Source organism: Bos grunniens, chromosome 3, assembly GCF_055505025.1.
Source record: "Bos grunniens cultivar Pamir isolate PY7600 chromosome 3, Bosgru_T2T1.0, whole genome shotgun sequence".
NCBI classification, from domain to species: domain Eukaryota; kingdom Metazoa; phylum Chordata; class Mammalia; order Artiodactyla; family Bovidae; genus Bos; species Bos grunniens.
Genome location: NC_141167.1, coordinates 91,950,384 through 91,973,761, shown reverse-complemented (window position 1 = coordinate 91,973,761; position 23,378 = coordinate 91,950,384). Strand labels below are relative to the sequence as shown.

The 23,378-nt window shown below is 42.6% G+C and overlaps 1 protein-coding gene and 1 long non-coding RNA gene across 22 annotated transcripts in view; one reads left to right on the top strand and one right to left on the bottom strand.

The window, feature by feature from the left end:
• The window catches only part of HIPK1 (homeodomain interacting protein kinase 1), a 54,572-nt gene extending 45,460 nt beyond the window's left edge, over nucleotides 1-9,112 (bottom strand). For 6 of the 19 annotated variants that reach the window (XM_086391943.1, XM_086391932.1, XM_086391944.1 and 3 more), the window contains exons 1-2: nucleotides 8,451-8,586; nucleotides 1,315-1,652 (exon numbers count right to left, since the gene is read on the bottom strand). In XM_086391943.1, coding sequence (XP_086248069.1) covers nucleotides 1,315-1,381 — 67 coding nt within the window. In that variant the 5' untranslated portion in view covers nucleotides 1,382-1,652; nucleotides 8,451-8,586. Of the gene's footprint in view, nucleotides 1-1,314; nucleotides 1,653-8,450; nucleotides 8,587-8,855 lie in introns of those variants that run through there. The other 13 variants (XM_086391946.1, XM_086391934.1, XM_086391947.1 and 10 more) reach the window with 5 other exon arrangements.
• On the top strand, nucleotides 8,862-20,205 carry LOC147376100 (uncharacterized). 3 transcript variants are annotated; one of them, XR_015160733.1, is made up of 3 exons: nucleotides 8,862-9,128; nucleotides 19,483-19,621; nucleotides 19,834-20,205. It is a non-coding gene; the product is annotated as an uncharacterized LOC147376100 (long non-coding RNA). The 3 variants fall into 3 exon arrangements; XR_015160731.1 differs by having other exon boundaries at nucleotides 8,992-9,128; nucleotides 18,380-19,621; XR_015160732.1 differs by lacking the exon at nucleotides 8,862-9,128 and adding an exon at nucleotides 16,547-17,820 and having other exon boundaries at nucleotides 18,380-19,621.
• Nucleotides 20,206-23,378: the final 3,173 nt, after the last annotated feature.

Genomic DNA, 23,378 nt, shown 5'->3' with positions numbered 1-23,378 from the left:
ACGACCCCATAAACTGTAGCCTACAAGGCTCCTCTGTCCATGGAGTTTTCCAGGCAAGAGTACTGGAGTGGGTTGCCATTTCCTTCTCCAGGGGATCTTCCCGACCCAGGGATCGAACCCAGGTTTCCCGCATTGCAGGTAGACGCTTTACCCTCTGAGGGTGGCTTCCCAGGGAAGCCACCAGGACTCCACCTCCTAAGCATATTTCAAATCAGCCATTTTTCTCTACCCTTATTGGAACCTTTGTAGTGCAAACTGCCAGGAGACTCCAAACTCATCTTGAATGCACTCAGGGAATCTTTGTTTTTAAACCATGTAGACTGGAAGATTACTCTTTCTTAACTATCTCCTTCCTTCCGCCTCCAGGGTCTTTCATTGCTTTAGATAAAGTAAAAAATCCTCAACCTGTCTTAAAAAGCTCCTCCCAAATCTGGCTGCTGTCTTACAAAATCTCCTCACTTCAATTGCTCTACCACTCCAGCCATGCTGCCCTTTTTGCATTTTTTGGGAGGCCCTCTAGTATGCTGGGAGACTTTCTGTTAGGAAAACTGTTTCTTCTCTCTCACAAACTCCGTCACCACTGCATTCCCACAGCATGCTGTTCCTACCTTATGACATTAAATTACTTATTTAATTATAAGTTATACTCCCAGGTCCTGTAAAAGTTCCATGAGCGCAGGGACGGTACCTGTCTTGCTCTTTAGCTTATGTCACCAGAATGTGCCACACACTCTGGCGATATACAGACACTCAGTATCTGCTGCTTGATTTGACCACTGCCAGCCAACCTCATTTCCACTCCCTACTGCTTGTGCTAAACTCCAGGATACTCAAATGCTTGTTCTGTTTTGGCTTTTTGACATCCCTCTCTTTTAGCTGTGCTGTCCTTTCGATAATGGGGGAAGTCTCCCCTCTAGTATAGACTGTAGCTTTATTAGTCATAAGAGAATAAACACACATACATGGAAAGGAAGGAAACATGGCAAAGGGATGTTACAGAACATAAAAAAGCAAAGTGTGTGTTTCTGTGTGCCTGAATGTAGCTAAAAACCATCTGTACTGGACCAAAGAGCTGAAAGGAAGAACCTCAACCTTTAATTTCTAAAATGCTGTCTGGATTTACTTTCAACAAGAGTTTCCATAATTTATAAGAACCTTGAAGAGAAAAAAAAGTGTAAATTAAAACAACATTATTGCAATTTAACTCCTAGGTTACAAATTCACAAATCATCTTGTTCCACCTATATCACTGGCATAATACCAAACTATAATAAAACAAAAACTAAAATCAAGTAGTGCCTTTACAAAACTTACCTATTAATATATGAAAAAATAACATCATAAAATCAAACATTTTTGAAATTGGCCTGGAAAATCCCATGGACAGAGGAGCCTGGTGGGCTGCGGTCCATGGGGTTGCTAAGAGTCGGACACGACTGAGCGACTTCACTTTCACTTTTCGCTTTCATGGTTGGAGAAGGAAATGGCAACCCACTCCAGTGTTCTTGCCTGGAGAGTCCCGGGGACAGCGGAGCCAGGTGGGCTGCCGTCTATGGGGTCACACAGAGTCGGACACGACTGAAGTGACTTAGCAGTAGCAGCAGCAGTTCCATCATATATTTGCTAAATCTTTTAGCACAACCTTCTTATACCTGAAAGTGAAAAAGTGAAAGTGAAGTCACTCAGTCGTGTCTGACTCTTGGCAACCCCATGGACTGTAGCCTATCAGGCTCTGTCCATGGGATTTTCCAGGCAAGGGTACTGGAGTGGGTTGCCATTTCCTTCTCCAGGGGATCTTCCAGGGATTGAACTCGGGTCTCCCGCATTGCAGGCAGATGCTTTACCAACTGAGCCACCAGGGAAGCTTCTTGTACCTAAGAGTATTGTAAAACTACCTGAATTCAAAATTTGCAGTTTGTAGCTATGTTAGGAATATGGAGGTTTAAAGTAATAACACTGAAAAGAATTCATGAAATATAACAACAAATTTTTAAAGTATGGTCATAACTAGACACTTTGTAAAAATATTCTATTTACCAGAGCAATGTAATGACAACTTGTCACCCAATGAACTAAATAACAGATACTGATGGCTTCAAATTCACACTGAGCATTGCAAAAAGTACAAGTTCTAAGAAACTGTTCTGAAAGTTCAAGTATATAAATGAATATAATTCTCATCCAGTAAGACAAATTTAAGTCCACCCATAGGGAAACAACAACCCACAATTTCAGTGGCCTCCCCCCTCCCCCACCCCTGGCAAGGGTCTGTGACACTGCAGTCAACAGTCTGCCACCCAGAACTCTTATAGTGTGGGTGACATTCATCCTGACCTCAACTAGCACTATGTGGGGGAAAAAAAAAACAGAATCAAAACTGCCTAGAAAAATCTACACTCTTACTTACCATTTGAAACTCAGCTAAAAACAGCCAGCTCTAGACACAAAATACTATGTCCCACAAAATTTGCTTTGCAAATGGGGAGACACTTTTCTTCCTAGGCTGAGACTTCCCAAACAAAACTATGCAACAGGATTAACATCTGTGGAAAATTTACTATGTATCACACTCTGTTGAGCATATTATACATATTTTCAATTCACATGAGAACTGCTCCCAATAAATTAAAAGCTAACTTCCTGAAAATGCTGCACCTCTTGACTCTAGCAGTAAACTAGTCTTTGCATTTCAAACCTGATTTTCCAAGGATTTAAGTATCTAAATATAATGACAAACTTGCCCACTGAATTAATCCCAAACCAGAACTGGTAGCCAAAAGGCTACTGGTACTTGTATGTATTACTAAAAAGAGAATTGAGTCTTGCTAGGATCCAAGCCGGAAAAGACAATGGCACCCCAGTCCAGTACTCTTGCCTGGAAAATCCCATGGACGGAGGAGCCTGGTAGGCTGCAGTCCATGGGGTCACTACGAGTCGGACACGACTGAGCGACTTCATTTTCACTTTTCACTTTTCCGCAGCGGAGAAGGAAATGGTAACCCACTCCAGTATTCTGGCCTGGAGAATCCCAGGGATGGAGGAGCCTGGTAGGCTGCCGTCTATGGGGTCGCACAGAGTCGGACATGACTGAAGCGACTTAGCAGCAGGATCCAAGGCTATCGAAAACAGTCAAATTAACAGCTTCCCCCCTCCCTCCCATGGGCACATCTATTTGACAATATTAATGGGGTGCCCGACCTCAGGGGCAGGATTCCCTGGTGGCTCAGTGTACAGAATCGCCTGCCAGTGCAGGAGACACAGGTTCATTCCCTGGGTGGCGAAGATCCCCTGCAGAAGTAAATGGCAACCCACTCCAGTATTCTTGCCTGGAAAATCCCACGGACAGAAGAGCCTGGCGGGCTACAGACCATGCACAGAGTTGAAGAAGTGCTGGACATGACTTAGCAACTAAGCAACAACCACTACCATCCTATGGGCACTACAGGTAGATAAGTGAAAAGTGAAACTGTTAGTTGCTCAGTTGTGTCAGACTTTGTGACTCCATCTTCTGTAGCCTGCCAGGCTCCTCTGTCCATGGAATTCTCCAAGCAAGGTTTCTCAAGTGGGTTGCCATTTCCTTCTCCAGGGGATCTTCCTGACCCAGGGATCGAACCCCAGTCTCCTGCATTGCTGGCAGATTCTTTACCCATTGAGCCACCAGGAAAGCCCACAGGTAGATAATCTTACCATAAATAATTCAGATATTATAATTATGAATGAAACTGCTGGGTATGACAATCAAAGTAACCGTTGGTCAATGTTTTGCCTAGTCTTCAGTAACTTCCTTCTTCTCCCTGAGACACCAATAAATTCCCAACTCTTTTACTTGATGTCACCTTTGTCTTTTTGATACAATTTAACAACTGGTTAACTAAATAACTGTAAAATCAGTACTACATACTGATTTCTCCCTCTAGAACTTGTCCTCAGCTGCCGTGTACACAGATGTACATATTCTCCAGTACACTGATACAGAAAGAGTATTCAGTGGGTAAATAAGAATACAAATTCTGTAAAAAAAAGGTAAGACTGGGAAGAAAACTCTCCCACTGGAACACCAAATATCTCTCACTCCACCCCTACTGTACACCCTGCACTGCTTGCTTCAACTGCCTAACCTGTCTCCCCTAATGGTACTCTTTGGCCTTCTTTTTAAGCTCCCTTCTCCAATTCATTCTTCACCTTACAATCAAAGCTTTTACAAATGCATATCTATGTCCCATTTAAAATTTTAGAATAAAGTCCAAAATCTCTAATTTAGATTGTCAGGCTTTGTAAGCTCTGGACCCTGACTATTTTGTAGCCTCATTTCACTAGACTCTTTCCCGCAGCACTCCCTTTTCCAGTAGTTCTAAATATCTCTGGTCTAAACTTGACTTCTGCCTCAGTTCCTTCACACATAACATTGTCTCTCTAAATTTCATTCTACCCTCTCGGTTAGCCTTCTTTTAACTACCACTTATCCTTTCAGCCTCTACTTAAAGCTCATGTTTTCTGTGTGGCACAAGACTGTTGGTCTGGATTATAGTTTAGTCTCTCCTCCACCCCATGCACAAAGCCAGACTCCATTTACCAGTCCCTCTCTCCAATACAAAGTGATACACGAGCCTTTATAGCGTTCTCTTCCTTTTCCACCAAGAGGAACCCATGAAGACCCAGTTTCTGCCATGAGACAACACTCGAGGGAGGGCAGAGCAGCAAGATGGAAAGAACACGGGTACCTGAATGATCATATAGAGCAGAGTCCCCTGCCCATCAAAAAGGAGCAGAAGAAAGACCCAAAAAGGAAAACAAGGGCCAGAACACATACTGACTTGTGGGCCACTCTGGATTTTTATTTTAAGTATGACTATTTGAAATTATTTATTTAAAAGTTAACTTCTAAAAAAAAAAAAGTTGACTTCCCTTCTGAACTGCAAGTTCTAAGAGGGCAATTGTCAATAGCAGAGTATCATCTTCCTTTGTATCACCAGCATCAATCACAATGGATGGAATACAGCATGTGTCAAATGTTTGATAGAATGAATGACTATAAAGAGACCATGTTATTTCTCCATATATATAAAGGGATCCCAGAAGTCATTCTCACTAAATTAGAGAAATACACATGATAAAAATTACAGCCTCTTGTCTACAAGAGAATACTTTTCTAAGTATAGTAATACAGAAGAAAAAAATAACCTTGAAGCCCTGAGGACACTATTTGAATCAAAGTTCCCCACCCCCTTTCCTGTAGCACTTCCTTCATATGGAACCATGTGAAAGGAGCCAGTTCCCCAACCAGTATGCAAAAACAGGCTGTGGAATAGTGGTGTTAGCTGACAAAGTAGTAACTCTACAATTCTATGTAATTGCCAGCCATTTAGACCAATTTTGGAATATTTTGGTAAACTGGCTGAGGTGCTTTCCTTCTAGGGAAGAAATTTTTTTCCTAAATTTCAATAGCTCTCTTAGATTTATCTGGAATGACGAACCTAAAGCAACAGAACAAAAGAAAAGTAGGTTTTTCTGGTGTTTGGTAAAATGGTACCTAGTATGTGCACAGGACAGTCTATAAGATCTATAAAGTTTACAATAAAGAAAGCTATACCTCAGTTTCTATCATAAGAAAAATGACAGATTAACAAAGCATAGGCCAATATGAAACACGAACACTAAGAGAGGACCTTTAGCCAGAAACGGCCTAAGGAAAATAGGACTCAAGTAAGGTAACAACAGTCTGACAGATGGAAAGCAGATGAAGGTCTTACAGATGAGAGCTAACTTGAGCAAGTATTCCAGGGGATATGGAAAAATGAAAAACTGTTTAGAGTATTTGAGTGGAGAAGACACTGGCAAAAAAAAGTACAGGGATTCTTACAGCTAAAATAGACCTTTAAAGACCCTTTCTAAAACACCCTAATTCCAAGATGAGAAAAAGTAGACCCAAGAAAGCCACACAAGTTTTACCCAGAGCTAATGAGCAGTAATGCTGTCAAAAAATTCAGGTTTTCTGATTCTTTTTCATTAAGCACGGTGGGAAAGCATTGTCCCAGGCACCCTTAAAGAAGGGTGCCAAAGAAGCCAAAAGAAATGCACCTAAGTTTCCCTATCTTCAAAGAACTTAAAATGTTGCTTAGTTGATGTGACACATAAAAAGAAAAATATAAAAACAGGATGTAAAATTTTTTTAAGTGTCAAATTATGCTCTACAAAAATACATAAGGTATTTAGGGAGTTGGGAGATTGGAAACAAGAAATAAAAACAAAAAAGGAACCGAAAAGCAAATCAATTACTGTTGAAGTGGTACTTGAAAGAAAAATTATTTTGATGACTTCTGTTCAGAATGGCATTAAATTTAAGGGAAGAAACTGCTGCTGCTGCTAAGTCACATCAGTCGTGTCCAACTCTGTGCGACCCCATAGTGGGGAGGAATTAATAACTGTAACTTTAAAAATTATGGATTGCTTTATACAGTCATGAAAATAAAAGGGCCGATCAGGAAGTTCATGTTTGCAAAATTACCTCAAATTACAAAAGAACCAGTTACAATATATAACTAACAAGTTGCACAAGTTCCAAGTGTAAGAAGTTCATAAGGCAGGTTTGGCTCACTGATTTCTACCAACAGAACCAATGACTAAGCTGTGCTTATGAAAACCAAACCACAGAAAAAAAGAATTCTATTTTCCAGACAATTGTGGATGCTGAGATTATCTTTTTTTTTTTCCCTGTTAGTAGAAAGTTCTGGTTTGGTTTTCAATCTCAAGGTACCAATCAACTTGCTCTGCAATCCATAAAACTACAATGTCCAGATAGGATAAAGATATCACCAGCTAAAGTCTTATTACTAACCAGAGTCAGTATATTTACAAGATCGCATTCACCATTTTACTGGTAAGATGCTTTACTGGCCTGCCTGCCTCCAGTTGCAACCACAAGTACATTACCAAAATATTCTTCAAGCCAGGGAACAGTGTCTTAAAGTCAATGATATCCTTCTTCACACCATCATACCAGTTCTACAACACAGAACCCGGACATTATTACATGTATCTCCAAAATCACCAGCTGCATTAACAACTATATAAAATGACCTGTTAGTATATTTTTTAGATGTTTTACAGAAAGCTTTAGACCTACATATGAAAAAGAGCTGGTAATGATTTGCATTCTCTATAATCTTAAAAAAAAAAAAACTACACTACAGACCAGGAATCAAAAATAGCTTTACACAAACAAGAACAAAATTGTAGGTTTTGCTGAGGGCATCAGCCACTTAATTTAACCCCATTTCACCAGGAGCAGGAAGCCATGCTGCTGTTTTCATCAGTTACTAGGAAACAAATAAGATAAAGGAAGGATTGGGCAGAAGAGTCTATAGCTGAAATTAACAATTTGATACAGTGACTGAAAATTCCCAAAGGAAAAAAGCACCTAGAGTTGCCTCAAAAAGAGAATCTGCAACATAATCAATGGTTTAATTGGAAAAAAGACACACTCGAGCTTGGGGCTGTTTTTTCCCCCCCTTCTCTAGCCCCTCCTCCCTTCCCCCACCTAAACAGGAAAGAAAGCGCGCCCAGCGTAAACACAGGCCAAACCTTACGGTTTGTCACCACAACAAACTGGAGGTTAGACCAGTGCTCTTGGAGACTGAGTCCCTGGTCTCGGTTGCTAGGCACAAAAACGGCCTCTTTCCCACAGACCTGTGAACACCGGGGCGGCGGTGGGGGTGGGGGGCTGGGGCGCGGAGGCTCACCCAAGAGTTTTGGTGGTTTCCTCCCACCCCACCCCCCGGACTTTTTTTTTTTTTTTTAACGAAAGCTTTGGTAAAGTGGCGACAAACAGCAAAAGTTTCCCTTTGAGCCAGACTTCTAGATCTACCTAACACAGATATACATTTAGGTTGGCCGGTCCCACGTAGTCTCCACCACCATCACGATTTATCAAGCTAACGATTAAAGAACACAAGCGGAGAGGATAGGAGGGCTTCCACACCCACCCCGCCGCCGCCGTCCGTTCCAGACACCGCTTCCTTGTCCCCAACAGCACAGATAGCCCCAAACCAAGGCGCTAAGCAGAGCTGTGAAATTCACACGCGCAAGCCATACACTGGGAACCGGCCACGACACCCGAGGAAAAACCGGCCGGGTGAGGAGACGCCAGGAGGCCCCCTGTCATCTGAGGACAACAACACGCCCAGGAGAGAAGTGGCAGGACACAGGAGTTGCCCCGAAAACAAGCCCACAGCCTCCCCACTTTCTTGGGAACGCCATCCCCTCCGCGGCCGGGAGCGGCCGGGCCACAGGGCTTGGCGCCGGGTCCCGGGTGGGGGCTGCCGAGGGAGGCGCCCCCCGCAAGGCCGGGCGCCCCGGAGAGCCCGTGGCCAGCCCGGCCCCGCCTCGGAGACCCGATAAGAGATCGCTCCCCGCCAAGGCCCCTGCCCGCCCGCTCTCCCGCCTCGACTCACCGCCGGTGTGTCTTCTGGTTCTCAGCCGCGAGCTGGGGCTGCCGTGAGGAGGCGGCGGAGGAGACGAGATCCGGGGCCCCGCCGCCGGGTCATCATACCCCCTGCGCGAGCCGGCCCGGGCCCCGGCCCCCGCCCCCCGGAGCCGTCCCCGCGCCCGTCCCGCGAGGGGAGCCTTCTCAGCCTCCCGCCCGCTCCACCGCCCGGCCCCCCTCCGCCGCCGCCGCCGCCTCAGACCCGCGCGCTCCCTCCTCGGCCTCCCGCTGCTGTCCGGGGCCACCGCCGGGCCCCTAGCTCCGCAGCCGCGGTTGTCGCCAGACCCGACAAGCTGAGCGCCGAGCGTCCGCCCTCATCCGGCCCGCCCCGCCTCACGGGAACTAGTCCCGGGTCCCGCGCCATGACACCTACTGAGGCGGAAGTCCGGGAGAGCGGGAGGATTACGACGACCTCATATTACGGGTGGGAGTGGAAGTGGGAGTGGGTGGACCTCCGTGGGGAGCCAGCGTGGATAGAGTGCTGGGGTCATCTCCCCGCCCCCTCCGCACGGCCAACACCGAGGTGACTTAAGGTGCCTAGTGTCGGTGTGAGGTCCAGGTTTAAAATGTCATCCCCGCCAGTGTGACATCACCACCGCCTAGTGTGACACCTCCAGAGACTGAGCAGCGCGCGGGGAGGCAGCTGGTGAGGAATGACCCAAGTTTAGGCTTTAATGTTTCCTTGCTATCTAGAGACGTTCTAGCTACTTGGCAGATGTGTATGGGATCTGTGAGCCTCCACCCCCATCAAGACTCCCTGAGGGGGCTCTTTCATTCCCTCCTTGGGAAGCTGGGTTTGCAACAGGAGGTGAGAAAGAATAGTTGTACTCTGAACCCTACCCCTCAAGCGCTCCAGTGAGCTCATACTACCATAATTTTCTCTCCTCTACCAGGAGATAGTAAAACCGGGTGTTCAGGAAAAGGAATGCAACGTTCTGGAAAAAATAAACACTGCCTGAAAACTAGGTTATCCTAAAAGAAAGACAGTTGCCATCTCCCTTGGCCAAGAGATTCTGAAAGTCTTCAGATATACCTCTTGGTGTGTAAAATGCTCTGATTCCTAAAGTGTGGGACATTTTTAGGCAGACAGTTTATTTTTTTCCTTCCCACAAGTTCTGGAGGCAGCAAGGATCTGAGCCCTAGAAAGTGACTGTACAGAATTATGGTATTTACTTGCATATACTCTTTAAGGGGGCTTCCCAGATGGCGCTGGTGGTAAAGAATCCACTTGTTAATGCAGGAGATTTAAGAGATGTGGCTTCCATCCCTGGGTCAGGAAGATCCCTGGAGGAAGGCATGGCAACCCATTCCGTTGTACTTGCCTGGAGAATACTGGAGGAGAGAGGAGCTTGGTGGGCTACCATCCATAGGGTGGTAAAGAGCTGGACATGACTGAAGTGACTTAGAATGCTGGTACTCTTTAAGGAGAGGGCAGATGTAGCTAAAATAAGATTGTACTATCAGGTTACAGTCCTCAGGTCCCAGTCATTTTACCTCTTTGGGTTTTGTTGTTATTATTCAGTCCCTAAGTCATGCGAAGAGTTGACTCATTGGAAAAGACTCTGATGCTGGGAGGGATTGGGGGCAGGAGGAAAAGGGGACAACAGAGGATGAGATGGCTGGATGGCATCATCAACTCGATGGATGTGAGTTTGAACTCCGGGAGTTGGTGATGGACAGGGAGGCCTGGCGTGCTGCAATTCATGGGGTCGCAAAGAGTCGGACACGGCTGAGCGACTGAACTGAACTGAAGTCGTGTCTGATGTGACCCCATAGACTGCAACACCCCAGGCTCCTCTGTCCTCCACTATTTCCCAGAGTTTGCTCAAATTCATGTTCATTGAGTTGGTGATGCTATCTAACCATCTTATCCTCTGCTGCCTCTTTCTCCTTTTGCCTTCAGTCTTTCCCAGCATCAGTGTTTTCCAGTGAGTTGGCTCTTTGCATCAGGTGGCCAGAGTATTTGAGCTTCAGCTTTAGCATTAGTCCTTCTCATGAATATTCAGGGTTTATTTCCTTTAGAATTGGCTGGTTTGATCTTCTTGCAGTCCAGGGGGCTCTCAAGAGTCTTCTCCAGCACCACAATTCCAAAGCATCAATTCTTCGGTGCTTAGCGTTCTTTATGGTCCAACTCTCGCATCCTTATGTGCTTACTGGTAAAACCATAACTTTGACTATACAGTCCTTAGTCAGCAAAGTGATGTCTCTGCTTTTTTAATATACAATCTAGGTTTGTTATAGCTTTCCTTCCAAGGAGCAAGCCTTTTAATTTCATGGCTGCAGTCACCTTTTGTAGTGATTTTGATGCTCAGGGAAAGAAAATCTGTCACTGTTTACACTTTTTCCCCTTCTATTTGCCATGAAGTGATGGTACTGGTTGCCATGATCTTAGTTTTTTGAATGTTGAGTTTCAAGCCCGCTTTTTCACTCTCCTCTTTCACCCTCATCAAGAGGCTCTTTAGTTCCTCTTCACTTTCTGCCATTAGAGTTGTATCACCTGTCTATTTGAGGTTGTTGATATTTCTCCCAGCAATCTTGATTCCAGCCTGGGATTCATCCAGCCTAGCATTTTGAATGATGTACTCTACATATAAGTTAAATAAGCAGGGTGACAATATACAGCCTTGTTGTACTCTTTTCCTAATTTTGAACCCGTCAGTTCCGTATCTGGTTCTAACTGTTTCTTCTTGACGTGCGTACAGGCTTCTCAGAAGACAGGTAAGGTGGTCTGATATTCCCATCTCTTTAAGAATTTTCCACAGATTATTGTGATCCGCACAAGGCTTTAGCATAGTCAATGACGCAAAAGTGGATGTTGTTAATATTTATTTATTTAGTTGGCTGCACCAGACCTTAGTTGGGGCATGTGGGATATTTTGGTTGCGACATGCAGGATCTAGTTCACTGATCAGGGATCAAACCCAGGTCCCACACATTGGGAGTGTGGAGTGTTAGCAGCTGGACCAACAGGGAAGTCCCTTGTTAAACCTCTTTGGATCAAAGAGATCATTTTTGTGAAGATGTACTCAAGTGGTTATGCAGCCTTTGGATTTCTCTCTTGCCTTAACAATGCTAGAACAGTTCTATTGGGAAGAGTAAAGTTTATTACCCTAGAGAACCAGGGTTAGCAAGAATGTTAATTCCACAGGGGAATTTTGGTTACTTATTTTAACAGAAACTTGGAGGACATGAAGGGCTACACTGGGCTGACCTGGGGAACATCGAGACATGGAGAGTGGGCCAACAGGGCTGCTTGGGGAGCCAGGAGAAAGGCAGGGCTTGAGCTCCAGGGAAGAGCAGATCTCACTTGAAAAGCAGGCTTCCAATACACTAATTGCTTACTGTGCTTTGGTTCAACCCAACTGCATGACAGGCCTCTAAGCTCCTGGTAGGAGAATAGAACATTATGTCCCTTTCTGCTTGTCAAACACATCTCAAAATTTGCCCTGAGGATGCCTTTTCTGATTAACTCCCACTTAATTCTAGTTATTCAGTCATGCATCATCATTTGACTACTTCACTTCTTGTACACTCTTTGTTTATACTTGTTGATATCATTTTCATTGTTCTTTGGTCATTTCCTCAGTCAGTTTCACTATATGGAGACCTTTTAAAATCTGGTATTTTCCCCTCTCTAATATCTATATCCATCCAACAAAGTCTGCCTGCTCAATGGCAGGTTACTCTCCTAGACCCTCAGTCAGATGCGAGATGAATAAGACATGGTCTTTTCCCTCAGAAAATTTGACAGTGTAGTGGTGGGAAGGGGATGCATGGGTGATGTATTTCCATGAAGAAATATATTTACCTGAAGAAGTTTTGAAGGACAGTGTCAAGACTGTCATTCACCATCAGAGAAGGTGATATTTAAACATGGTCTGCTCAAAGAAGTTTCAGAGTTTAACTAAAGTTGATTTGTTCATTCAGCAGAAATCTATTGAGTATCTTCTGTGTGCCAGGCACTGTGTTAGAATTAAAGATACGAAGAAGAAAAGGTGTGGTCTGTGCTCTGAAGGAGCTCCCAGTTCAGCAGAGGAATGTCAGGATTTGGAAACTAAAATGGGTTGAGTCAGATTTTGAAAGGCAACGCAGAGCTAGTAGAATTTAATCAGACAAGTAATATGAAGGAATGTGTGCTTTAAAGAGAGAACTGGTAGCAGTGAGGAGGATGGCAGGCTGGAGTGCGAAAAGACTGGAGAAACTGTGCGTACTTAGAAAACTATGATGAGGGTTTGATGAAGCAGAAAACATGGAGAGAAGGGGGCAGATATGTGAACTGTTGGGCTTCCCAGGTGGCACTAGTGCTAAAGACCCACCAGCTAGTACAGGAGAAGAGACGTGGGTCTGATCCCTGGGTCGAGAAGACCCCCTGGAGGAGGACATAGCAACCCACTCCAGTACTGTTGCCTGGAGATTCCCATGGACAGAGGAGCCTGGCAGGCTGCAGTCCACAGGATCACAAAGAGTCAGACATGGCTGAAATGACTTAGCAGGCACGCGTGTGAACTATTTCCTCCCAAATTCAGGGCAGCTGGAGAGGGAGATGGAGCTGTTGCCAGTTGGAAGCACTGATGTCTCATCTAGGGTATGATACCCCTCTAGGGCTTGGAGCCTGGATTCAGTATTGTAGGCCAGAAGTCTCTTCCACAGGAGCTGCAGCGCATAAGGCCAAGTAGAAGCTGACCAAAAGGCTGTCTTGAGAGAAACTAAGGCAAACTTCCTACACAAGTAGTAAATATGAGGGACCAAGAAGAAAAAAGATTTCAAGTAGAAACCAACAGTTGCAAAACTGGAAAAACCAGATGAGAGTGAAAGACTGAAGTGAAGAATAGAGGGCAAAACGTGGGAAATTTTTTGAAAGAACAAGAGAGAATCCTCACTGATTTTTAAAATTTATTTATTTTTAACCGGAGGATAATTGCTTTACAATTTTGTTGGTTTCTGCCCTATATCAACATGAATCAGCCATAGGTATATGTATGTCTACTCCCTCTTAAACCTCCCTCCCATCTCCTGCCCAGTCCCACCCCTTGAGTTCCCTTTTCATAGAGCAAATGACTACTCTCTGTTGTCCATATGGTAATGTATATGTTTCAATGCTGCTCTCCCGGTTTGTCCCACCCTCTCCTTCCCTCACTGTGTCCATGAGTCTCTTCACTATGTGTGCGTCCTGCACTATGAACTGCAGGTTCATCAGTACCATCTTTCTAGATCCCATATGTATGTGTTAACATCTGATACTTGTTTTTCTCTTTCTGACTTACTTCACTCTGTATAATAGGCTCTAGGTTCATCCACCTCATTAGAACTGACTCAAATTCTTTTTTATGGCTGAGTAATATTCCACTGTATATATGTACCACAGCTTCTTTATCCATATGTCAATGGACATCTCAGCAGCTTTCATGCCCTAGCTATCGTAAATAGCACTGCAGTGAACATTGGGGTACATGTGTCTTTTTCAATTATGATTTCATCAGGGTGTATGCTCAGTAGTGGGATTGCTGGGTCACATGGTAATTTTATTCCTAGTTTTTAAATGAATCTCCATACTGCTCTCCATACTGGCTATATCAGTTTGCATTCCCACCAACAGTGCTGCAGGGTTCCCTTTTCTCCAAACCTGTCTAGGTTTGTCATAGCTTTTCTTCCAAGGAGCAAGCGTCTTAATTTTACGGCTGCAGTCACCATTGCAGTGATTTTAGAGCCCAAGAAAATAAAGTCTGTCACTGTTTCCATTGTTTCCCCATCTATTTGCCATGAAATGATGGGACCAGATGCCATGATCTTCGTTTTCTGAAAGTTGAGCTTTAAGCCAACTTTTTCACTCTCCTCTTTCACTTTCATCAAGAGGCTCTTTAGTTCCTCTTTGCTTTTTGCCATAAGGATGGTGTCATATGCATATCTGAGGTTATTGATATTTCTCCTGGTAATCTTGATTCCAGATTGTGTTTCATCCAGCCCGGAATTTTGCATGATGCACTCTGCATATAAGTTAAATAAGCAAGGTGACAATATACAGCCTTGATGTACTCCTTTCCTAATTGTGAACCAGTTCATTGTTCCATGTCTGGTTCTAACTGTTTCTTCTTGACCTGCATACAGATTACTCAGGAGGCAGGTAAAGCGGTCTGGTATTCACATCTCTTTTAAGAATTTCCCAGTTTGTTGTGATCAGCACAAAGGCTTTAGCGTAGTCAATGAAGCAGAAGTAGATGTTTTACAGGAATTCTCTTGCTTTTTCTATGATCCAACTGATGTTGGCAATTTGATCTCTGGTTCCTCTGCCTTTTCTAAATTCAGCTTGAATATCTGGAAGTTCTCAGTTCACATATTGTTGAAGCCTAGCTTAGAGAATTTTGAGTATTACTTCGCTAGCTTGTGAAATGAGTGCAGTTGTGTGGTAGTTTGAACATTCTTTGGCATTGCCTTTCTTTAGGATTGGAATGAAAACTGACCTTTTCCAGTCCTGTGGCCACTGCTGAGGTTTCCAAATGCTCTCATATTGAGTGTAGCACATTCACAGCATCATCTTTTAGGATTTGAAATAGCTCAGCTGGAATTCCATCACCTCCACTAGCTTTGTTCGTAGTGATGCTTTCTAAGGCACACTTGACTTCACATTCCAGGATGTCTGGCTTTAGGTGAATGATCACACCATCGTGGTTATCTGGGTCATTAAAATCTTTTTGGTATAGTTCTTCTGTGTATTCCTGCTACCTCTTCTTAATATCTTCTGATTCTGTTAGGTCCATACCGTTTCTGCCCTTTATTGTACCCATCTTTGCATCAAATGTTCCCTTGGTATCTCTAATTTTCTTGAAGAGATCTCTAGTCTTTCCCATTCTATTGTTTTCCTCTATTCATTTGCATTGATCATTTTGGGAGACTTTCTTAGCTCTCCCTGCTATTCTTTGGAACTCTGCATTCAGATGGGTATATCTTTCCTTTTCTTCTTTGCCTTTCGCTTCTCTTCTTTTCTCAGCTATTTGTAAAGCCTCCTCAAACAGTCATTTTGCCTTTTTGCATTTTTTTTTCTTGGGGATAGTCTCGATCCCTGTCTCCTGTACAGCATTACAATCCTCCATCCATAGTTCTTTAGGCACTCTGTCTATCAGATCTAATCCCTTGAATCTGTTTGTCACTTCTACTGTATAAGCATAAGGGATTTGATTTAGGTCATACCTGAATGGCCTAGTGGTTTTCCCTACTTTCTTCAATTTAAGTCTGAATTTGGCAACAAGGAGTTCATGATCTGAGCCACAGTTAGCTCCTGGTCTTGTTTCTGCTGACTGTATACAGCTTCTCCATCTTCGACTGCAAAGAATATAATCAGTCTGATTTTGGTATTGACCATCTGGTGATGTCCATGTGTAGAATCATCTATTGTGTTATTGGAAAAGGGTGTTTGCTATGACCAGTTCATTCTCTTGGCAAAATTCTGTTAGCCTGTGCCCTGCTTCATCTTGTACTCCAAGGCCAAATTTTCCTGTTACTCCAGATATCTGTTGACTTCCTACTTTTGCATTCTAGTCCCCTATAATGAAAAGGACATCTTTTTTTGGTGTTAGTTCTAGAAAGTCTTGTAGGTCTTCATAGAACCATTCAACTTCAGCTTCTTCAGCATTTCTGGTCGGGGCTTAGGCTTGGATTACTGTGATATTGAATGGTTTACCTTGGAAACAGATCATTCTGTCGTTTTTGAGACTGCACCCAAGTACTGCATTTCGGACTCTTTTGTTGACTATGATGACTATTCCATTTCTTCTAAAGGATTCTTGCCCACAGTAGTAGATATAATGGTCATCTGAATTAATTAGCCTATTCTGGTCCATTTTAGTTCACTGTATAAGCTGTATAAGCTGTATGAACTGTTTTGTATTTTCCGGAGATTAATACTTTGTCAGTTGTTTTAGTTTGCAATTATTTTCTCCCATTCTTAGGGTTGTCTTTTAATCTTGTTTATTGTTTCCTTTGCAGTGCAGAAGCTTTTAAATTTAATTAAATCTCATCTGTTTATTTTTGTTTTTAATCCATTATTCTAGGAGGCGGGTCAAAGATCTTGCTGGGATGTGTATCAAAGGTGTACTGCCTGTGTTTTCTTCTAAGAGCTTTATAGTTTCTGGCCTTACATTTAAGACTTTAATCCACTTTGAGTTTATTTTTGTATATAGTGTTAGGAAGTGTTCTGGATACATTCTTTTACATGCAGCTCTCCAGTTTTCCCAGCACCACTTATTGTATAGGCTCTTTTCTCCATTGTATATTCTTGCCTCCTTGGTCAAAGCTAAGGTGCTCAGAGGTGTGTGGATTTATCTCTGGGCTTTCTATCTTGTTCCATTGGTCTATATTCCTGTTTCTGTTCTGGTACCATGCTCTCCTGATGACTGTAGCTTTGTAGTATAGTCTGAAGTCAGGACGATTGATTCCTCTAGCTCAGTTTTTCTTTCTCAAGATTACTTTGGCTGATGGGGTCTTTCATGTTTCCATACAAATTGTGAAAATTTTTGTTCTAGTTCTGTGAAAAATACCATTGGTAGTTTCATAGGGACTGAATTGACTCTGTAGGTTGTTTTGGGTAGTATAATCATTTTCAAAATATTGATTCTTCCAATCCTAGAACATGGTATATCTCTCCATTTATTTGTGTCATCTTTGATTTCTTTCAAGACTTTTTATGTTGATTTATTTATCTTTGTCTGTGCTGGGTCTCCATAGCTGCATATTGGCATTCCCTAGTTGCAGTGAAAGAAGGCTGCTCTCTAGTTGCGGTGCATAGGCTTCTCCTTTCCGTGGCTTCTCTTGTTGTGTAGCATGAGCTCTAGAGCGTGGGCTCATTTGTTCTGGCACGTGGGCTTAGTGGCTCTGCAGCATGTGGAATCTTCCCAGATCAGGGATCAAACCCAGGTCTCCTGCATTGACAAATGTATTCCTAACCACTGGAACACCAGGAATGTCTCCTTCGCTGATTTTTTTAAATCTAGACTCCAGAAAACTTTTAATTTTCAAATAATTTCAAACTCATAGAAAAGTTGCAATAATAATAATAATAATAATATAACCCTTTACTCAGATTTACTAATTAACCTTTTGACCCTCTTGCTTTAACATTTACATGCTTAGTTGCTCAGTTGTGTCTGGCTCTTTGGCCTATAACCTTCCAGGCTCCTCTGTCTATAGGATTTTTCGGGCAAGAATACTGGAGTGGATTGCCATTTCCTCCACCAGGGGATCTTTCTGACCCAGGGATCAAACCCACATCTGTTGCAGAATAATGATATTGTGTGCTTCTCAGAATATCACACCCAAAGTTAGATGATGTCCCTGTTCCTCACTGGGTAATAATTTTTTTTTTTTTATTGAAGTGTACTTGATTTACAATATTGTGTTAGTTTCAGGTGTGCAGTGAAGTGATTCAATTACATACATATGTTTTTCAGATTATTTTCCATTATAGGTTATTATAAGATATTGAATATAGTTCCCTGTGATACACAGTAAATCCTTGATGCTTATCTATTTTATGTATAGTAGTTTATATCTGTTGTGAGTTCCCAAGTGGCACAGTGGTAAAGAAACCATCTGCCAATCCAGGAAATGCAGGAGACTGGGGTTCAATCCCTGGGTCAGGAAGATCCCCTGGAGGAGGAAATGGCAGCCCACTCCACTATTCTTGCCTGGAAGATTCCATGGACAGAGGAGCCTGGTGGGCCATAGTCCATGGGTTCACAAAGAGTCAGACACAATTGAGCACAATGCATGAAGTTTATATCTGTTAATCCCATACTCCTAATTTATCCCTCCCCCTTAGTTCCCCTTTGGTAAACATAAATTTATTTTCTAGATCTGTGAATCTGTTTCTGTTCCGTATTTAGATTCATTTGTATTATTTTTTAGATTCTACATATAATGATAGAGGCTGAAACTCCAATACTTTGGCCACCTCATGCGAAGAGTTGACTCATTGGAAAAGACCCTGATGCTGTTAGGGATTGGGGGCAGGAGGAGAAGGGGACGACAGAGGATGAGATGGCTGGATGGCATCACCGACTCAATGGACCTGAGTCTGAGTGAACTCCGGGAGTTGGTGAGGGACAGGGAGGCCTGGTGTGCTGCGATTCATGGGGTCGCAAAGAGTTGGACACGACTGAGCGACTGAACTGAACTGAACTGACTGAAGGGCGTAGTTATTGACTCCAGTATTTTTGCCTGGAGAATTCCATGGACAGAGGAGACTGGCGGGCTACAGTCCATAGGGTCACACAGAGTTGGACACAACTAAGAGACTAACACTGTCACACTTATCTAAACTCCATCCCCTAGATTCGTTCTTCCCTATTAATAGAATCCCAGTTTCATTCAGGTAGAAGGAAGATCCTTTGATTTCAAGGAAGCTAAGTTCCTCTCCGTTAAGTGAAAAAATGAAAGTGTTAGCCACTCAGTCATGTCTGACTGTTTGCGACCCCACAGACTGTAGCCTGCCAGGCTCCTCTGTTCTTGGAATTCTCCAGGCAAGAATACTGGGGTAGGCAGCCATTCCTTTCCCCAGGGGATCTTCCCGACTGAGGGATTGAACTTGGGTCTCCTGCATTTCAGGCAGATTCTTTATCATCTGAGCCACCAAGAAGCCCTTTCCCACCCCCAAATCAGGGGATAAATCACAATACGTCTAAATCAATCTGGTGATACCATTTCTCCTTGCCAATGATTGGTCTAGGAGTGGGTACAAGACACAGTTCTGGTTAATGAAACATGAAAGGAAGTCTTCTGGGAGGCTCTTAGGGAATTGTTTATTTTTGCATAAAGAGAAAATTTTCTTTTGCTCCTTTCTCTGTCTTTTGGCTAAGACAAAAGGATGAATACCCAAGGTCTGGAGCTACCATGGCTGTCTTGTGCTCAAATGGGGCATCAGTCTTTGTTTTTAGTAACTATCTTAAGTACATTTTTCATGTAAAATGTGAACAGAGGAATAAATATGCCATTATGTTATCATATATAAGGGATATTAGCTCAAGTATGACAGGTACACTCTTGGGAAGAAGTGGTTATCATCCGTACAAGGCCGCAGAGAAGAGCATGATATACAAAATTGAAAACGGAATCACCCATGCACATTTGGAAGCTGCCCAGGATAATCAGGTGAGCAAGGACTCTCCATATCATCATGAACATCCCTTCTATATATTGTGAGAAGGCTGTGTCACCTCACTGCATCCACATTACTCTCCTTCCCCAGCATCTCCCCATTAAAGTTAGGTTGGTTACTGGGTTGGTTACTGCCTGATTGCAGGCAGGAATCTGACTTACTTGCTCTCAAGTCTACATCTTGTTTTCTTTTTGGATCACAATAGGTCATTTTGAGGATTGGGTTCCAGCAGAAGGGATGGCTTTGGCCGAACATGAGCTTGGGTGAAGACTATGCCTGTGGGGTTAAAGAGAAAGAGTCAAGGACTTCCCTGGTGGCACAGCAGATAGGAATTCACCTGCCGATGCAGGGGAAATTGGTTTGATCCCTGGTTCGGAAAAATCCTGTAGGCAACTAAAGCCTGTGCACCACGACTACTGAAGCCTGTGTGCCTAGAGCCTGTGCTCTCCAACAAGAGAAGCCACCACAGTGAGAAGCCTGTGCACTGCAGCCAAGAGCGGGAAAGTGACTCCAGAGCGAGGTGGCGGTGCACAACACTGTGAATGCATTAAATGCCACTGGATTGTACACTTAAAAATAGTTGTTTGTTATGCGAATTTCACCTCAGTTTTTTTATTTTAAAAGGAGGATGAAAGTTTGCAGGATTTAGAAATAATGGGTAAAAGACTTCACCCCTAATTTTTCTGATTTTCAAGAGTCAACCCAGAGACTCTTCTGGGAGAAGAGCAAATGCCTTAACCACTTACACAACAATTATGAGGGAAGGAGGGTTTGAGGTTTCATTTCTGTTTCCTCCCTTATCCACACATAACCATCGTCCTGTCTCTCATTTTCTTCATATACTAGATCTTTATTCAGCAAAACCAAGGGATAGTGCTTTTCTCTCCTTTTACCTGGATCAGCATCATTCCTCATTATCATGCCTCCATCATTTCCTAGCTTTTCACCTTTTCTTTGACCAACTGTTACATGCATGAGCTTTTATCACTTTCATTCCATATGTCATTCCCTATCATCAGTTCTAAGCAAAAGCCAAAACAAATGCTGGAAGAATGCACACAAAGACCCACAAGGGAGAGGGCAATAAATCAGGACAGGACCTCAAATTTTAATAACTGATTATTACTTATGCTGTGTCATTTTGCAGTTCCTACAAACTCTGAAATCAAAAAGACCTTAATGAAATATCCCTTGCCTAACACAATTCCTGATATGTGGTCGGTAATAATAGCTATTTCGCTGAGTAAATTACTGAGTGTTTATTCATAGTACTCAAAGCATCAGAATTCAGTAAACTATAGAATAGAGTTTAAGAAATTTCAAAATAGCAGTCTTTACCTTTTTGGCCATGCATTTAACTGATTTTTTTTCTATTATTGCTTTTGGAAACTCATTTGTATAAAATCTGTAAGTTGTCATCAAGTGATTAGCAAGTGGTTCTCTCTGGTGGGGGTAGGGGAGCTGCCCTATCAAAACAAACCATAGAGGGTAAATTTTCTGATGTGAAATAGGGCTTCTGCCTGATCAACCTCAGTGCTCCGAGAATGTCCAGTATAAACAAAAAGCATGGGCTTTGGAGCTTAATGTCACTAGGAATCCTAACTCTTCTGGTTACGAGGGTATGATAGTGGGTCTGCTCATGAGCCTCACTTATCTCATCCTTAAAATGGAGATGGTAATAATACCTTTTCTGTACCTCCCTCATTCTGTCCATTGGAAAATTTCTTCAATGTTACTTTCAAAAAATATCCTGAAATCCACTACCATTCATCTCCACTGATAACTGTCTACAAAATCAGAAAGTCTCTGAGAAGTAGAATATAGAATAATAACAAATATGGATTTGTCAGTCCTATCTTGATTTAAAAGTGCAGGTTTTAATTATGTATGTACTGACTAAGAGCCTTGCAGCAAGAGACTGCTCTTTTGTGAACCAAAATTGCCTGCTCATTCAGGTGCTTTTCCGTAAGGACACAAAGTATCACTGCTTGGTGAATTAAACAGAAAGGATTAAATCAAACTAAATATGGTAATGCTGTGTCTTCTACTGTATCTTATAGATCTCTCCTAGAGGATGCAGCTATTCAAAGGTCAGGACTAATGTTATTTGCTATAAAATTTCATAATTAAATAATTAAAAAATAAGTATTCTCTGATAAATTCATTTTTGTTTACTGAAAAGTCCTAGTCTCTCAGGAAGTGTAACCTCTAACCCCAAGGCTTGTGTTGACTCCAAAGCAAGTAAAACATGTTTTTTCCTCTTAAGTACATAGTTCTAAAACATGTCTATTATAGGAAATAATGTTGATTCATAAAACATTTCAATTATTTACTTGTAGATAAATCAGTTTTTTTCTTCTTCCTTTCTTCATTTCCTCCAAATATGTTTATCTATGTAATATCTTTGGGTATATAGATGTACTTTTCCCTTGTGAAAGCTCTGGTAGAAGAAAAGGGATGTCTTTCTCCCTTCAGCTGCTTGTGCTAAAGAGGTAACTCTGATTTTTATCCAAACACAATGCAAAAACACCAGTATCTCTCACTGCTGGAAGAGCTTCCTGACTGGTATTCTTGCTTCATTCTTGCCCCGTTCTCCATCTGTTGCTTTCAAAAATATGTATCAGATCATACCACCCCAGTACACTAAAGCACTTTCCATAACACTTAAGGCTAAAACCCAAACTTCTCGCTCTGTAGGTCACATCTGATCCGACTCCTACCTCTGCCTCTGATCCCATCTCCTTTTCTCTTCCACTTGCACAGCTCTTGCTCATGTTCCTTGGGCATAGAGCTCATGGCCATCACATGGTTTTGGTGCTGATGCTGCCCCCAGATCTTCACCTGGCTGGCTCCATTTCATCTCTCAGGTCTTGAAGTGTCATTCCCACCAGGATACTTCCTTGACCTTTATCTGAACTGCTCCCCACCCCCCATTAAACTAGTATTAATATCTTCTTCTTCCTCTTTTTAAAAAAATTGTATTTATTTTTCTTTTTATTGTTTATTAATTTATTTGGCTGCACCAGTCTTAGTTGTGGCATGTGGGATTTTAGTTGTAGCATGCAGACTTTTAGTTGGCAACACATGAGATCTAGTTCCCTGACCAGGGATCAAATCCAGGCCCCCTGCATCGGGAGCATGGAGTCTTAGCCACTGGACCACCAGGGAAGTCCCAGTCTTATTTTCTTCTTAACGCATATCACCATTTGATATTTATTTATGTATACTGCCTCTCTCCTTTAGAATGTTGAATTTCCATGGGGGTAGGACTTTTTCTATTTTGGTCACTATTTCATATCCCCAGTGTCTAGAAAAGATGCCTGGCACATAGGCATTCATTAAATATTTGTTTAATGAACAAATGAATGAAGAGATTTATGGACACTAGTTTTCTCACTGGGATAGTTGCAAGTTAATATAGAGATAATATTTATACTGTATCTGCCAAACTTAAGCATTCAGTATTGGTCAGCTCCTTGGGGACTTTGAACTCTGCTTTATTCCCTCTTGGAGAGAAATAGTGTTTATTGAAGGAGGATTCCCTAAAGGATGTGCCATCCATGCATTCCTCCGGGTTAATTCATTTATTCATTCACCTGATGTTTATCGTTAAGAACCCAGTATGTGTTCTAGACAGCAGGGATAAAACAGTGAACAAAGCAATCAAAAAGAAAAAAGACAAAAAGAATCCTAGCATTTACATTCTAGTCCATGAGGCACACACTAACCTCAATAGATAAATGATATCAT